At 40.3% G+C, this 18,240-nt stretch overlaps 1 protein-coding gene across 2 annotated transcripts in view; it reads left to right on the top strand.

Annotated features, from left to right (window-relative positions):
• The window catches only part of STK32A (serine/threonine kinase 32A), a 170,438-nt gene that overhangs the window by 128,933 nt on the left and 23,265 nt on the right, over positions 1-18,240 (top strand). For both annotated transcript variants that reach the window (XM_007473844.3, XM_056811446.1), the window contains 2 exons: positions 5,908-6,005; positions 17,407-17,523. In XM_007473844.3, coding sequence (XP_007473906.1) covers positions 5,908-6,005; positions 17,407-17,523 — 215 coding nt within the window. The remainder of the gene's footprint in view (positions 1-5,907; positions 6,006-17,406; positions 17,524-18,240) is intronic.

Consider the following 18,240-nt stretch of genomic DNA (forward strand, 5'->3'; position numbering starts at 1 on the left):
GCTTCCCCTGAAGGCCTGTCACCTCTGTTCCATAGCCTGATCGCTTTCTTTTTCTCCTCTGAGAATTTGGTTGTCAGTCACATAAGCAGTGATTAGACGCTGACAGAGAAACTCAGAGCTGCCAAGTTCAGGGAGGATTATTTGTTCAATCGAATGTCCGGTGACTAAATGATGGCAGGACCTGGGCCTGGCTAACCCTGGAGCACAAGCCGTCAGCAAGGTACAAAACGGTGGCATTAGACATCACCAAGACAAGGAATTAATTTGGAGTATGTCTGGCAAGATGGAAATCATTTTTTCCCCAGACTGGGATTCCATTGGCACAGGGAACTCATTATGAGGAAACTCTCTCTGCTCTTTCAGAATAGCATCTGTTCTACAGTTTATAATTCTAGTATTTAAGTGATCTGTCTAGGGTTACGCAGCTAATGCATGTCAAAGGTTGGGTGCAAGGAGGGTTCAGGAAAGACTAGCACCTTTTCAGGGCAGCTCACTCCCCTTGGGTGTTTACCTTTCACCCAACTGTCACCTATGGCCCCAAGAAGCTGCAGCAAATCCTGTGGCTATACCCCCACTATCTTGGCAGACAGGTTAATAAGGATGAGAGTTACGGACAGACCTCAAACCCGCTGATGAGTTAGAGGGGTGTCTACCCCAAACATGTGAAGACTTCCCCCTGTGGAATGGGCTGAAGAGAACAAATGTCCCAAGGACCATGAAGGCAGCAGAAGGAGGTGCTAGGGAGCAATTAGAGCTTGGTCAGACGTAGAAGACGCCAAAGCCATCTTCTGCACCCCTGGCCATCACCAGTCATCCCCGCTTTTGTCCTGCCACTGGACTTTGATGACTGGAAGAGAGAGTGAGACTGGTGGCTTTGTGCCACTCTGCTTCACTTAAATGCCATTCATGCACAAGTCATCCCCCGCCATACACTCTTTTACTCCAACATTGTGATGTCATTGATCCTTATGGAAAATGAAGAACGAACAACAACAAGGTGTCAAAGAAGGGACTTGAATCAGGTCTTCTTGATTCTCTAGGTCAAGTTCCACCACCAAGCCCTCTCACAGGAAGTGATGCGAAATATAAAGGCAGTTCTTTACACTGCTTATGTCTTACATGTACCAATGGTGGCTTAAACTTGCCTTTGGACAGCCCAGGGGGTCAGTCAGTTGTTTCTAATTTGTCACTTGCTAGCACATGAGGATCATGGACCTTCCTCCCCCATACTTAATCCTTAAGTGGGGGTGTATACATTTCTGGTTGCTAAAATTCTAAGACTAAGACTAAGAAGGGTAGAGTAAATCTAAAATTCACAAGTATGCTGTCTCTACTGATAAGGATGAGGATGTTGATAAAGATAACTACTGTTGTTCTCACCATTATCCAAACCTAACGTGGATTCATAAAGATGCAAGAGTCATGTGTCTAATAAATGTCACCACATCAAATACTCATCATCCCTAGGGTTCAGGGAATGAAGTTTTAAAAATACAGAGACCTAGTAAAAGAAATTAAAGCCATGTGGAAACAAGAAGCTACATAGCATCCTGATGTCCTTTCTGCTACTGGAGACACACTGAAGATGCTGTCTATGAGATTCCAGAGGATGAGTTCATATCCTAGTACTTTTCTTCAACTACAAAAAGCAATTATTTTGTCACTCTGGGCAATAGTCTATAGAATTTTAAACATACAAAAGAATAATAACAGCCTTTTGACTTGTCCAAGGACCATTTATGAATTCTATGGAGAAGAAAAATGAAAACAAGATGACAATAGTTCACATTTATAGAAACACTTCAAGGTTTGTACTTGTTCCCTCAAGTCTCAAATGAAATCCTCACGACATCTCTCTGACATATGCACTATCATTATTTTTATTTTTATAGATGAGGAAACTTAGACTAAGAGAGAGGAAGTGGCTTTGCTAGAGTCCCAGAGCAAATAAGTATGTGAGAAGGTATTCTAATCCGTCTTTCTGACTCAAATACTAGTGTTTTATCTGCCACATCATGCTATAAGGATGGTTGACTATTTCTAGGCAATTTAACATTTTTTTCATTATCATAAAATTCATATAATATGACCTTAATAGAATCATAGACTTGGAGCTGGAAGGGACCTTGTTCAACCCCCTTTCACAAATTTGGAAAATGAGGCAGAAAGAAAGTCAATGCCTTTGCCAAACTCACACAGTCAGTATGTAAATGGCAGAGCTAAAATTTGAATCCATATCTTCTAATTTGAATTTATTGCATTTTGCTATATGTTTTGTTCTGCATTACCTCTTAGTGATGACCCACATGTTCATTTTTGGGCTAAGGATCAATCAAGCTAAGCTTTTAAAAGTTCATCATCAGGCTGTCTCTGGGTGATGATCTTTTTCCTCCACATTTTTTTTTGTATAAAAAATTATTTATTCATATTTACTTCTATAGGAACAATGACAGGAAAAGGAAATTGGAGATTTTGTCCCCTTTGGGAAAAAAAAGCCTTACCTTATGTCTTAGAAATGATACAAGTGGGGCAGCCAGGTAGCTCAATCAATTGAAAGCCAGTCCTAGAGATTGGAGGACTTGAGTTCAAATCTGGCCTCAGACATTTTCTAGCTGTGTGATTCTGGGCAAGTCACTTAATCCCCATTTCCTGTCCCTTACCACTCTTCTTTCTTGGAACTAATACTTATATTGATTCTTTTTTAAAAAATAAGACAAAACAAAATCCTTACCTTTCATCTTAGAATCAATATTGTGTATTGGTTCCAAGATAGAAGAGTGGTAAGGGCTAGGCAATGGGGGATAAGTGACTTGCTTAGGGTCACACAGCTGGGAAGTGTCTGAGGCCAGATATGAACCCAGGACCTCCCAACTCCAGGCCTGGCTCTCTATCCATTAAGCTAACTAGCTTCATCAGAAATACTCTTAAAATCCCTTTCCCAAATTCCAGTGGGTTTGTGATCTGTGTTGGCAGAGGGAGTAAAAAGACTTGCTATTAACAGATATTTGAATGGTGAAATAATGATCTCCTACTCTGCTTCTTGGCCTATCTTCACCAGAAACAGTCTTAAGCAGAGCCATTCTACTCCATGGGAGACATCTCCTATGGCTGTTTCTCTTAGATTCCAGGATCGAGACCTTTGTTCTCCTCCTGCCCTTGTCATTTTGCATTTATGTAAGGCTACCATGTGCCCAGAAGAGAACTTCCCCAGCAACCATGCTGCAGTTTTATACGAGGATTTCTAAACAATTCAGTTCAACAGCAAATAATTAACAGTAGCAAAAATAATGCAGACACAGATAACATGCCCTGGATGAACCTCTGGGCAATGAGTTGGGGCCAGGAAAAAGGGGCAGAGGCCCCTCCTGGGTGAGCAAGGAAGGTGAGTAGACTGCACAGTGGGAGAAGTTTTTGACTTAGGGAGCATACTTTTCTAGTGTTATTTCATTTATTTCGTTTGATATTTCATTTTCTTCTTTATTTACCTGTGGCACAGAATGACAGTGAGGCAGGGGAAGGACAGAGGGAGAAATCAGGGCAGAGGAAGAGGACCAGAAGGAGGGGGGGGTGGGATAGGAAGAGGGTGAGGGACAGGAATATGAGAAGAGGGATGAGAGAGAGAGAGAGAGAGAGAGAGAGAGAGAGAGAGAGAGAGAGAGAGAGAGAGAGAGAGAGAAGGAGAGAGAGAAGGGGAGAGAGAGAAGGAAGGAGAGGGAGAGGGAGAGAGAGAAACAAATGGCCCCATTCTTCATAACAGCTAGAAAGCGCATTTTACTAGAAAAAAATGAGCCTCACTTTATGGAACTTCAGAATCCACCAATGTCACAGCTTCCAAATACCAGGTGATGAAATGAATCATTTTTGTCATGGCTGAAACAAATGAATGCATATAATTCAGTCCATTTCTATCCTAGACTCTGGTACTCAAATAAAACTAATAAAAAAGGAGGAACAAAGAGGTCTGATAAGCCCATTCACTCATGTTTGCTACATTTCAAACTGTCATTTTCAGGAGTGGCATGTGTCTCTAAGGTTTTCATCATTCTAAGGTCTGGACCTGGTTTCCATGGTGAAAATTGAAGACAGTCTCTCTCTCTTTCTCTCTCTCTTTCTCTCTCTCTCTCTCTCTCTCTCTCTCTCTCTCTCTCTCTCTCTCTCTCTCTCTCTCTCTTGTCTCTCTCTCTCTCTCTCTCTCTTGTCTCTCTCTCTCTCTCTCTCTCTCTCTCTCTCTCTCTCTCTCTCTCTCTCTCTCTTTCTCTCTCTCTCTCTCCCTCCCCACTCTGTTTTTCAGCTTAGATTACATGCATCATCTAATTTACTTTTACTAAAAAAAAGAAAAGTGGTGTATCTTGTCTTTTTTCAACAGGACTGAAGCTGGGGACGGAATCTTAGCTAATCCTTCAGTGAAGACATAATCCCAGGGCCACACTCCATGTTTCTTGATTGAGAGTCCACCTTTAGCCTTCTTGTTTTTGCTTGGGCTCCTTATGCCTGTGTGATATAGCAGAGAGACAACTGGTCTCTTCTTTGGAAAAACCAGGGTTCATGTGTCTACTATTACACAGTAGCTATGTCATTGGGCAAGTCACTCAAGCTTCCAATGCCTGAGGTCAATAAAGAACAATGGCTGATATACATTGGTAGAGGGAGCTTTCCTCCTCTTAGAACCCTAATCAATGGAATTACCAATGAAAAAGAGGTAGATTGTTAGTCCTTCATTTTTTAAGAGGACCAATGACATCACAGAGTGATGTCTTGAAGGGTAGGTAGGCCAAGTTATCTGATACTTTTCTTCCAGGAGAAATTCATTGTTCCCACTCCTCCCATCTTTATGCAGAAGCTGCTTTCTGCTTTTGAGACTAGGTAAGGAATTTTTAAAATTTTGGTCATGGCAGAAGGTATTATAGCCCTTTGTTTTACATTTTTACTTTTGCAATCTAGAGCAGGAAGGTTTGGATCAATCCATCAAACAGACTTTCTGGGGTGGATTCCAGTATCCTTTTTCATGGCAAAGTAAAGGTTATTTAGAAACTAGCAGAAAAAACAAACAAACAAACAAAATAAGTCTGAACAACTTGGCTCTGCATACTAAATGACTTCAGCATGTATAAAAATCAGTCACCTACAGTTCCTAAAAATGAGTACCTGATCAAAATAGCACCAAGGCTCTCAGTTTACCCAGCACACAATAAGGCACTGAAGAACACCCATATCTAGAGCTTCCTTCTTGTTCTCAATTCTCTTCCATCCACAGGAGAAATGCTAGTCTCTTAGAATCACAGATAGCCTCATCTGGAGAATGGAGCAGTGATACTTGACTCCCTAGCTTTCAGCCTTGTTTCAAAGAAAGCTCTTTGTAAACCTTAAAGTGCTGCCCAAATGGGGCCAGTTTTCCTATTATTTCTCCACTGAAGTCCGTTGGTGCTTCAACAAGGTGTTGTGGGTTCCCAAAGGCTGTGACAGTAAAGCACAAGTTCTAGCTAGTCCTACCAATCCAGAAGTTTTTCTAGTGTGAACCCAGTGATGTTCTGAAGACTATATAACAGGCTGCATTGATGGAAAGAAATAAAATCAGGGACTTATGAGATGATGGCAATCTGTGCTCATCATGGCTGCTCTCACACATTGAGGTTGGGAACAATGCCAGCCGATAACCAAGATGAAGGCTTTATTTGTTATTGTTTTTTTTTTCTTTATCATGGGGAAAAGCAACAAAGATAATTTGTTCAGGAGGTGGGGGTAAGGGGAATGGCTGTATTTCTGAAGAGAGGGATATAATCTTACTTATATTTAGGTATATTTTCTTTCCATGAGGATAAATTTGATGAAGACATAGCAGAATCAATGGATCTTTCATTGATCAGGAACCCAGAAGTAATCATTTGTCCATGTTTCTGTATCTTCTAGCTCCAGAGATGTTCAACTCAAGAAGACAAACAGGATATTCCTTTGCTGTTGACTGGTGGTCCCTGGGAGTGACTGCTTATGAGCTACTCAGAGGCCGGGTATGGTAAAATTTTCTTCCAATTTGTTTCATGCCACAATTATTTTACCAAAAAAAAAGATGGATCAGCCTACAGTAGCTCAGTACATCTTCAAGCTCTGCCTCCTCCATACCCTATTCTTGGATTGACAGTAAGATATCAGTCCTGTAGCCTAGTGAAGAGTTGGAAAGCACCTATGTGATTTCAATGTAGATTAATTCCCTGTCACTCAGCATGAGGCTCAGAATGTTGGTTAACATTAAATTAAGCACCAGAAATTGAAAGAGTAATTTGAATAATGGCAATCTCCCAAGTGGTAACTGCAATACCGTTCATTAAGTAACTTGTGTAAATATATTTGTATGTTTGAAGAAAGTCATTTGGCAATCACAACATGACACACTAGTTGAGAAGCTACCCACTACAGCAGGTGTGAATTATTAATGCGACACAATTCATGCCCTGTCATGTTGAATTCCTCACTGGCACTCGAATCTGGAGTTCTGAGTTCAGGGGCAAAATAGAGTTGTCTCCTTGAAAACCAAAAAAAAATTTTTTGCACTAATGGAAAGAGATTTTGGGGGATGGTTTTGAGCCAAACTAAAGCAACTATTGATTTTCCACATTTTATTCAGCGGAGTGCTTCCAAACATTTTCTAGCCTTCCTCATGTTTTAAAAAAATAAAAAGAGAAAAAAAGAAGGAAAGGAAGGGATGTACCCTGATGAGGAAAGCTTGGACTTTTGATATTGGTGGGGGGAGGAGAGAGAGAAGAACCCCCCTTTCCCACAAAGCAGGGTACAGGAGGGGACAGCAGATGTAACAGGTTGGCTCAGAGAGAGGAGAGGGGGTTTGAAGATTTTCCCCCTTCTGCCTTCCCTCCTTAGTTAAAGCTGCTCTCCCCAATTTGCTTTTGATCCCTCTTGTCCCCCCTCCACTACTCGAGACCCAAAAGTCTCCCCTAGATCCGTTCACTCACACTCAGCTTGGGGAACAGATAACTTTAATGTTAACTCAATCAGATAATACAAAAGGAATAATGGGCAGGGAAGAATGGGAAAAGGAAAGTGGGAAAAGGGGGTCCCTGTCTATCTAAACCCTTTTCCTTCCCTCCTCGAGTTTGGGGGGGAACTCTGGCCTTGGATGTCTGAGCCCCCTGAGAGAAGTCATGTTGACTCATCCCTGGGCAACAGGAGCTGAGGTAAAGTCTGCTCAGGTTTCTCTTCAGAAAGTCTCTTCAATTGGGAAGTGTTTGGGGGAAAGCTTTCCAGTCACCAGCAGGAAAAATGGGTAACCCTCAGGAGAAAGTCTTTATCCACTTTCTCTCTTTGACATCTCAAGATGGAGAGACCCTCACTGTTCTCCTCACCAGAGTCTTCTCTCCTCAGGAAATTCACTCCTGGGGCCCCTCCCCCATCAAGGTGATCAATTTCATATACTCTTCAATCTGGCACTTTTCTCTAGTGCCAGCCTCTATCACACTCATGATGAACACTCCCAAAGGATATTCAGAGGAGAGAGAGTAGAGAAGGCTAACAAAAAGAAAGAAAGCAGGTAGATGAGTGAGAGAACATTTGATATTGTGATCACCTGATGGTTAGAACACATCAACTGGAAAATACTGATCAAAAATCCTTACTATAGTTTTGGGCATCTAATTTTGAGAATTGTATGGTATCCCTAGTAAAGGGAAAGGAGGTTGGAAAAAGAGGAGTTAGGAGAATGAAATGCTAGACAGGAAAAGAGCAGAACTGAGAAACTGGATTATACTCCTGGATACTGCATCATGTAGCAGAGGTAAAAGAATTTAGATTAGGCCCAAGGAAGAAACAGTAAGATGGAGAGGCTCTTGTAATAAGAAGAGTCCAAAAATATATTTTGTGGAATTTCTCACTTCTCTGGTCCACAACTGCCACCATGATATCCAGGTCCTTTATATTTTTCCTCCCCTGGATGAATTCCCATTTATCAATGCCCTTTTAAAATGTGGTCCTTAGAAGGGAACACAATAGTCCAGGGTGCTACATCCCTCTTAACAGAGCCTATAATTCTATTAACTATTTGGATTACTATATTATGCAATAGACTCATATTGAGCCTACTGTCCACTAAAATCCCTAGGTCTTTTTTCAACTAAACTGCTTTCTAGATGTCTCATCCATTTCTGTTTTCTTAAATAGTTCAATGGTTCCCTATATGTTAATAGCACAAACGTGGTGGTGCCATTATAATCTAGAATGAGAAAAGATTATTGTAAAAAACACTGGAAAGTGTTTCATTTCAAATGTATTTATTATCTGTTTTATGACTTCATTAATGACTACTCTTCCCATAAATTTGCTACACCTTCTCTAATGCTTTGCCCAGCAATACATCTTATAATTTCCCATTGGTCTCCTCTGTAATGTTTTAACAAAGAATTTATATTATAAATCATTAGAACTCTTTGTTACCAGGTCTCCTCAGCTGAAAAGAATTATCATAGTTAGTGATCAAAGTGCTTTTCAGGGATTTTTAATGTTTTTTATTGTAGTTATCATTTTAATTGGCTGGCCATTGGATTTTAATTCCATCAGTACCACTAACCCCACCAATACCTGTTTAGCCTCAGACAAATTATTTAACCTCCCTGGGCCTGACTTCTTCTTTTGCATAATTAGGGGGATGTACTAGCTAGCTTCAAAGGTCTCTTCCAAATTCTAAATTTATGAGTTTAAGAATTGGCAAAAATTAGACTCTGTGTCTTTGCTTTCTTTTCTTTTTCTTTTTTTTTTAATTTTATTTAATTGATTAATTTAGAGCATTTTTCGAGGATTACAAAAATTATGTTCTCTCTTCTCTCCCCAGCCCCCTCCCATATCTGATGCACAATTCCACTGGCTTTTATATGTGTCTTTGATCAAGACCTATTTCCATATTTTTTATATTTGCACTAGGGTGTTCGTTTAGAGTCTATATCCCCAATCATATCCCCATTGACACATGTGATCAAGCAGTTGTTTTTCTTCTGTGTTTCTACTTCCACAGATTTTCCTCTGAATGTGGATAGTGTTCTTTCTCATAAGTCCATCAGAATTGTCCTGGATCGTTGCATTGCTGCTAGTAGAGAAGTCCATTACATTCGATTGTACCACAGTGTATCAGTCTCTGTGTATAATGTTCTCCTGATTCTGCTCCTTTCACTCTGCATCAATTCCAGTTCACATGGAATTCCTCCAGTTCATTATTCCTTTGAGCACAATAGTATTCCATCACCAACATATACCACAATTTGTTCAGTCATTCCCCAATTGAAGGGCATCCCCTCATTTTCCAATTTTTAGCCACCACAAAGAGCACAGCTATGAATATTCTTGTACTTTTTCCTTATTATCTCTTTGGGGTACAAACCCAGCAGTGCTCTGGCTGGATCAAAGGGCAGACAGTCTTTTATCACTCTTTGGGTATAGTTCCATATTGCCCTCCAGAATGGCTGGATCAATTCACAATTCCACTGGCAATGCATTAATGTCCCAACTTTGCCACATCCCCTCCAGTACTTTCCTTTGCTGTCATGTTAGCCAATCTGCTAGTTGGGAGGTGATGCCTCAGAGTTGTTTTGATTTGCATTTCTCTGATTACAAGAGATTTAGAACACTTTTTCTTGTGCTTATTAATAGTTTTGATTTCTTTATCTGAAACTTGCCTATTCATGTCCCTTGCCTATTTATCAATTAGAGAATGACTTGATTTTTTGTACAATTGGTTTAGTTCTTTATAAATCTGAGTAATTAGACCTTTGTCAGAGGTTTTTGTAATGAAGATTGTTTCCCAATTTGTTACTTCCCTTCTAATTTTGTATGCATTGGTTTTATTTGTACAAAACCTTTTTAATTTGATGTAATCAAAATTATTTGTTTTACATTTTGTGCTTTTTTTTCTAATTCTTGCTTGGTTTTAAAATCTTTCCTTTCCCAAAGATCTGACATGTATATTATTCTGTGTTCACCTAATTTACTTATAGTTTCCTTCCTTATGTTCAGATCATTCACCCATTCTGAGTGTAGTGGGTGAGATGTTGATCCAAACCTAATCTCTCTCATACTATCTTCCCATTTTCCCAGCAGTTTTTATCAAATAGTGGATTTTGGTCCCAAAATCTGGGGTCTTTGGGCTTATCATAGACTGTCTTGCTGAGGTCACTTACCCAAGTCTATTCCACTGATCGTCCTTTCTGTTTCTTAGCCAGTACCATATTGTTTGGATGACCACTGCTTTATAGCATAGTTTGAGATCTGGTACTGCAAGGCCACTTTCCTTCACATTTTTTTCATTGTTTCCCTGGATATCCTTGATCTTTTGTTCTTCCAAATGAATTTTGTTATGGTTTTTTCTAATTCAGTAAAAAAAGTTTTTTTGGTAGTTCAATGGGTATGACACTAAATAAGTAAATAAGTTTGGGTAGGATGGTCATTTTTTTATGTTAGTTCATCCTACCCATGAGCAATTAATGTTTTTCCAATTGTTTAGATCTAGTTTTAATTGTGTGGAGAGTATTTTGTAATTGTGTTCATATAGTTCCTGTGTTTGTCTTGGCAGATAGATTCCCAAGTATTTTATATTGTCTAGGGTGATTTTAAATGGAATTTTTCTTTCTAACTTGTTGCTGAGATGTGTTGGAGATATATAGAAATGCTGATAACTTATTTAGGTTTATTTTGTATCCTGTAACTTAGCTAAAGTTGCTGATTATTTCCACTAGTTTTTTAGTTGATTCTCTAGGATTCTTTAAGTAGACCATCACACCATCCGCAAAGAGTGATAGTTTGGTCTCCTCGTTGCCATTTTTAATACCTTCAATTCCTTTATCTTCTCTAATTGCTACTGCTAGTGTTTCTAGTACAATGTCAAATAGTAGAGGTGATAATGGGCATCCTTGTTTCACTCCTGATCTTATTGGGAATGCATCTAGTTTATCGCCATTGCAGATGATGTTGGCTGATGGTTTTAGATAAATAGTGTCCATTATTTTTAGGAAAGGCCCTTCTATTCCTCTCTCTGCAGCTGCTGCTGTTTGTTGCCCCTCTCTGTGCTGTCTCCCCGCACAGGTGCCCAAGTCTGTGCTCCTCAGCCTGCTGGGGCCTTAGGTCTAGCTGCTTTCAGGAGTAGGTCCTTGGTGGTCTCAGTCAGCTGCCAAGGACCCAGAGGCGCCCCTCGCTCACTCACTGATTCTAGCAAGTGCTGGCTCTGACTCTGGCTCTGTAGGTGGGGTGGGGGAGGATGGATCAGCTCACGTTTTGGTGGAAGCTTTTTCACCCCCTTATGGTGTGGAAATGCCCAAATCCCATGTACCTTCAGTGCTGCACCCTACTGTAAAGTCCCTTTGTTCGTATGAATTTGGGTTATTTGGGGTTTTGAGGTAGTTTGTATCAGTAGGTGGTGAGGAGAAGAAGCATCCTACATCTAGACTGCCACTATGTTTACCTGGAAGTCCCCCGGCAAGGTATTTTTTTGTCTTTTTTTTTTAATTCCTAGCACTTAGCACAATGCCTTACATGTGATAGGGATTTAATAAACGCTTGTTGACTTAACCTGGCTGTCACACTTGGTATTAGGCCATAGAATGCCTTTTGCATGATGATACATGATGATACAGAAGGAAAAAGGAGAAATAGGTTGACAAGTGAAATCTACCCAAGTCTTGGGAGGTAGAAACTGTGGTCACCACAGGTATTGATTGTTATTGGGTCATCTGAAGTTAGTGGGTAACTTGAGGTCAATGACTTTGTTTTATTTTTTTATTTTTAAACCCTTACCTCAATGACTTTGTTTTATTTTTTTATTTTTAAACCCTTACCTTCTGTCTTGGAGTCAATACTGTGTATTGGCTCCAAGGCAGAAGAGTGGTAAGGGCTAGGCAATGGGGATTAAGTGACTTACCCAGGGTCACACAGCTGGGAAATGTCTGAGGTCACATTTGAACCTAGGACCTCCCTTCTCTAGACCTGGCTCTCAATCCACTGAGCTACCCAGCTGCCCCCAATGACTTTGTTTTAAAGGTAAATATTTTTCTATAAGATTTGTACCCTTTGAGGTTCTAGGTATTCTATTTTATATATTTTTAAACATAATTCTGAGAAAGAGTTCATAGGCTTCATCATACTGCCAAAGGGGTCTATCACACACAAAAAAAGGTCAAGGATCCCTGCTCTAGGTCACTTTGAGTAATTAAAAATGATTATTATTGAATTCGATATTCCAAAGGAAAAAATGTAATTCATCCATCAAAATGAGTAGAAGAGAATAAGAAGAGAAACAAATTCTATTATCAGGCTTCTTTTGATAGATTCAATCAATGGAGACATGAGAATTATCTTCCAATTTCTGAACTTATCTGGAAGAGGGCTTACATTTCTTCTGTCAGTTCTGAGTACACAAGTAAGATCAGTAGGAGGTGGCAGGAGGAGGCCAGTTACAGGGATGCAAATTTCTATTCCAACTTAAGGAAGAGCTCTCTATTGGTGGGAGCTGTCTGAAAATGGAATGATTTGTACTGTGAAGTAGTGCGTTCCCAGGGCAAATGGCCACCTGTTAAGAATGCTTACAAGGGAACCTTGCATGGGATAGAGGAAAGAGGCTGGATTTGATGACCTCTAAACTGTCTTCCAAATCTAGGATTTTGCAGTTCTATGAACCACAAACTAAGCTATAAAATGACATTTTTTTAAAAAGTACGGTCACATAAGAGAACAAAGTATCAACTGTTTATGAACAATTATCAGCACCACCCAGTCTCGCGGAGAGGGTGTTAAATAATCACTCCTACATGTGCAAGTTATTATTTAGATAGGAACTCAGGTTTCAAAGAGGGAATGAACTTGAAAATATTCCCTTGAGTTCTGAGCTTAATCATGGCTGTTGACAAATGTGACCCTGAATAGTTAAACTCTGCCTCCTCGGGAGTCATTGTGGCCTACCCCTTCTCCCCAAGGTACCCCTACCATAGCCATCAAATTTTCACAAATTGACTCATTGTCAAATGAATTCCTGTTCTGTTTTGTGCTCTTCAAATTTCATTTTTTGTTTATAAACATGAAATAAGACAGAAGCCAATTAAATTACTCCCATTTTAACTCTAAAAATTGCTCCTATCTGGGGTAGCTGGGTAGCTCAGTGGATTGAGAGCCAGGCCTAGAGATGGGAGGTCCTAGGTTCAAATCTGGCCTCTGACACTTCCCAGTTGTGTGACCCTGGGCAAGTCACTTGACCCCCATTGCCTAGCCCTTACCACTCTTCTGCCTTGGAAACGGAAAGTAAGGGTTTAAAAAAAAATTGCTACCATCTAACACTTGAAACTATGGTAGCCGTTGGAAGTGAGTGGTCAGCAATGCCAAGAACTGAAGAGATAAATGGGGGGGGGTGGTAACTTACTTAAATAAGACTAATGGGTGTGTCAATGAGTGGTCTTAAAGAGAACACTTTAAGAAGAGGGCTGGGGAGGAAGCTCAACTGCTGATGATTGAAGAGAGAGTGAATAGTGAGAAGCTGAAGGTACTGGCTATAATCAACTTTAATTTTTAAAAAATGTTACAGGTATTTTTTACAGCTCTTCAATTTCCAAATGCTCCTTTCCTTCCTTCTCTCCTCAAAGTTTCTTAGAGTAAAAAAATGCACATAACAAAATAAAGATGGGGAAAAAGCAGTTCCACAAAACAGACCAACATGGGAGCCAAGCCTAATAGTGGAGGCATTTTACTTCACCCATAATTGCCAGCCTCTATGAAATCAGTCAATAAATGTTTATTAAGCACATAGTATGTGTATTAAGCACAGTGTCTGGCACGTAGTATGTGCTTAATAAAATTTATTGACTGATTTCATAGAGGCTGGCAAGGATGGCACTGTGCTAAGTGCAGAGGTAGAAAGACAGTCTGCTAAAAGGCAGTCTGATGCTGGGGAGTGAGGTCTAAGGAGCTGCAGTCTCATGAGGGGAAGCAACATGCAATCATTCTGAACAAGTTATTTATAAAGAATAAAACTGGAGGGGGCAGCTAGGCGACTCAGTTAATAGAGAGGGGAGGTCCTGGGTTCAAATGTGGCCTCAGACACTTCCTAGCTGTGTGACCCTGGGCAAGTCATTTAACCCTCCATTGCCTAGCCCTGGCTGCTCCTCTGCCTTGGAACCAATACACAGTATTGATTCCAAGATAGAAGGTAAGGATTTAAGGATTTTTTTAAAAAGGATAATTTGAAAACAATTGACAATGGGAAGGCATTTGACTTAAAGGGGATCAGAAAAGACTTCTTGCAGAAGATAGTATTTTAGCTAATATGTGAAGGAAGCTAGGGGAAGCCAAGAGACATAGATGAGGATGGTGAGCATTCTAGGCAGGGAGAACAGCCAGGAAAATTGCCCAGAGGTGAGAAATAAGAGTATCTTATTCTAGAAACAGCACGAAGGCCAGTGTGACTGGATCACAGAATACATTTGAGGGTCAGTGTTACTATGCCTAACTTTCCTCAGCCCCTCCATCATTAACTATTGCTGTTTTTAATCATCCTGAACAATTTGCTGGATGTGAGATCAAACAGCATCATTTTAACTTGTTTCTCTGTTATTGTGAATAATCTATTTTTCATATAGCTGTCAATCATCTACATTTTCTCTCCTGAAAACGACTTGTTCCATCTTTGACTACGTATCTACACTATTAGGGAATGGCTCTTGATTCTGGGCCACTGAAAATGAGAAGGTATGAGATACTATGAAATAAAGGAAGCTGACCCAAGAGAGCAATGTACCCAATGACCACGCTACCTCAAATGATAATAATACTCAAAGGATTTTAAAATCTGATGAACTGTAATGGATAATCTTAGTCCTACAGAGCTGAGAAGAAAATATACCTTCCTCCTGTCAGCAGAGAAGTGGAGATGACAGATATGGAATGTGGTAGAGGTACATTGTCAGGCTGGTTACTAGGCCAGCTAATTTTGCTTCAATATTTGCCTCTGATGCAAGGATGGGTTCAATGGGGAGGGGACAGTATTAAGAAAAAGACAACAAATTTTTTTTTCCAAAAAGGAAAGAATGAGGCAATTATATTAGATGACCTCTGAGCTTCTTTCCAGTGCTAAGTTGATGATCCTAAAGACATTTCTATCTTATTGAGACTTCTATTTTTTATTTGTTTGTTTGGTAGAGGAATGGGGGGATTTTGCTCTGTGATTTTTATTAGGAACAGAGAATTTCCTGCTTAGAAACTCTTCACTTCAAATAAACATCACAACATTTCAACTATAAGTGATAGATTTAGAGATAGATCTGTTTGGAGCTCTGAGAAGCTCAATCACACAGTTTGTAGGTCTGACTCTAAACTCATAAATCTATCTGTTAAGCCACAGTGCCTCTTATCTATGGAGGCAGCAGGGCAGTTCAATGGATACAGCACTGGGCCTGGAATCAGAAACACTTGGATTCAAATCTGGTCTTAGACACTTAGTGGCTGAGTGACTCTGGGCAAGTCACTTAACCTCTGTTTGCCCTAATCCACTGGAGAAGGAAATGGCAAACCACTCTGATTATCTTTGCCAAGACAACCCCATGGACAGTACTTCCCCAGGGTCATGAAGAAATAGAAATGACTGAAGGACTCAATAACCACAACCTCTTAGCTATGTACTAGTATTGTTTCCTAATTAGGTGGCTTAGTGGATAGAGCACTAGGCCTGCAGTCAGGAAGATCTGGATTCAAATCCTTGCCACAGACACTGTCTCTTTGTCCCTGAGCAAGTCATGTAATTTCTAGTTGCTTCAATTTCCTCCTCCATAAATGTGGATAATAGTAGTATCTTCCTCCCAAAATTGTTGTGGAGATCAGAGAAGATATTTAATTGTAAAGTGCTTAGTACAACATCTGGCACATGGTATTTGTTGTTCAGTTGTTTCAGTCGTCTGACCCTTTGTGATCCCATTGGAGTTTCTTGGCAAAGATGCTGGAGTGGTTTGCCATTTCCTTCTCCAGCGTATTTTTACAGATGAGGAAACTTAGAGAAACAGAGTTAAGCGATTTGCCCAGGGTCACATGGCTAAATATCTAAAGTCACATTTGAACTCAGATCTTACTGACTCCAGCTCCTGTGTCATATCTACTAGGCCACCTAGCTGCCCCCGGTACATCATAAGCACTATATAAATGTGAACTGTTATTGTTATTTGTTTATAAGTTGCTTGTGGAACATATGCAAATGTTAAATAAAAATCTTCCAAAGACAAGGAATAAAACATAGGCTTCAGCAGTATCACAGGACCATAGAGCTAGAAGGGACTTTGGAGGTCATCTGGTCCAGACTCATTTGACTGAGGAAAAAGCTGAGGGCCCAGGCAGCCAAAAAGCTTGCAGAGGCCAAGTGCCCAAGCTGGGATTGAAACCCAAGACTTATGTGACTGTCAGTTTTAAATGAGTGGTATCTGCCGAAGCTACCCTTGGACAGACAAATATGGAGAAGGAAGGAAGGAAGGAAGGAAGGAAGGAAGGAAGGAAGGAAGGAAGGAAGGAAGGAAGGAAGGAAGGAAGGAAGGAAGGAAGGAAGGAAGGAAGGAGGGAGGGAGGGAGGAAGCTATGATTGTGGACTAGAAAGATCTTTAATTGTCAATTTTCAGCCAGACAGGGGTCTCAGTCCAAGAAAGAATATTCTTCTCTAAGATATCTATCTAGTCAGGACCCCAGGGCAGTAACAGAAATTTTATTTTTCATGTTAACTTTCTAATTTTATCACCAATTGTAGCATTAGACCTGGAAAGGGATTTTGAACTATGGGTCCTCTGGACCAAATTCCTCATTTTCTAGAAGAGAAAGCATCAGTACAAAGAGAGAACTGACTTACCCAAAGTCACCAGGGTGGCAGAGAGCCAAGTTTTCTGCTTCCAAATTCTCTTCCTACTTTGCCCAAACCAAACAAATGGGAAAGGAAGCCTACCTGAGTCTTGCCATGCCCGTTCTCTTTTACCTTGACCCCAGCCATGATCATGGTCAAGCCATTAGGCTTTCCTGTGCCTGCTACTTCTGCTTTGAAAGCACCAGCCATGCTGGCCACAACCCTATCTTTGTTGCTCGTGGGTTATTTTTTTCTTTTTTTCCTTTTTCTTCCAGGTCCCTTTACTTTTTGAGCTACCACATTTTATTGGGTTTATTGTTGTTGCTCCTGTTGTTTTCAACTCTGTGTTAATCTATTTACTTCAACTGGGCTAGGCCTGGCCCTGGGCTGATTGTCAGTGGCTCTATTGAGAAGAGCAAGATGGGGGTTTAGAAACGACACAAAAACATCTTAGTTATTGAATGCCTGACCTGGGAAAATTTCCAAGGGAAGTGTTTTTCTGCCCTCCTCTCTGCTCTCCCTCCTCCATCTGAAAAAGAAATCGTTTCCTTGTTATATTTTTGCAGAGACCATATCAAATTCGCTCTGGAGCATCTACTAATGACATTGCTCACATGTTTAAGACAGCAATTGTGACTTACCCGGCTTCGTGGTCAGTGGGGATGGTGACGCTGCTGAAAAAGGTAAGAGGGGCAGCATGGTCCCCAAGACTAGAAGATATTATAAACAATTGCCTGTGTTAATGTAGCAATCAGGCCACTGAATTTAGAGTCAGGATGTACTGGTTTCAAATCCTACCTCTAATATTTACTAGCTATGGATCCCTGGGTAAATTACTTATCTGTCTGCCTCAGTTTCTTCAACTGCAAAATAAAGGAGTTGCTAATATGCAAATATATTCTGCACAACTCAATATATACAGTTGATTTTTTATTTACCTTCTCAATGGGTAATGGAAATTGGAAAAGAGAGATGGAAATGGAAAAAATGGAAAGAGAGAATTCAGAACTCAATTTTTTTTCAATGAATGTTAAAAACAAATAAATGATAATTGTTTTAAATGGGGCAGCTAGGTGGCTCAGTAGATAGAGTACCAGGCCTAGAAATGAGAGGTCCTGCATTCAAATCTGACCTCAGATACTTCCTAGCTGTGTGACCCTGGGAAATGTCACTTAATCTCCATAGCCCAGCCCTTATCATTCTTTTGCCTTGGTACCAATATGTAAGACCCTGAGCAAATCACTTAACTCCAGTTGCCTTGCCAATGTAAAAAAATAGACTCGAATACAGGACTACAATCCCCATGAGCCTTTGCTCCACTTCCCCAGAATGCCTTGTAATCTCACCTGGGCCGAGATCGAGAAGGTATTTAAGCTGATTCAAAGGCATTTGAGGTGTCT

Source organism: Monodelphis domestica, chromosome 1 (genome assembly GCF_027887165.1).
Source record: "Monodelphis domestica isolate mMonDom1 chromosome 1, mMonDom1.pri, whole genome shotgun sequence".
NCBI classification, from domain to species: Eukaryota; Metazoa; Chordata; class Mammalia; order Didelphimorphia; family Didelphidae; genus Monodelphis; species Monodelphis domestica.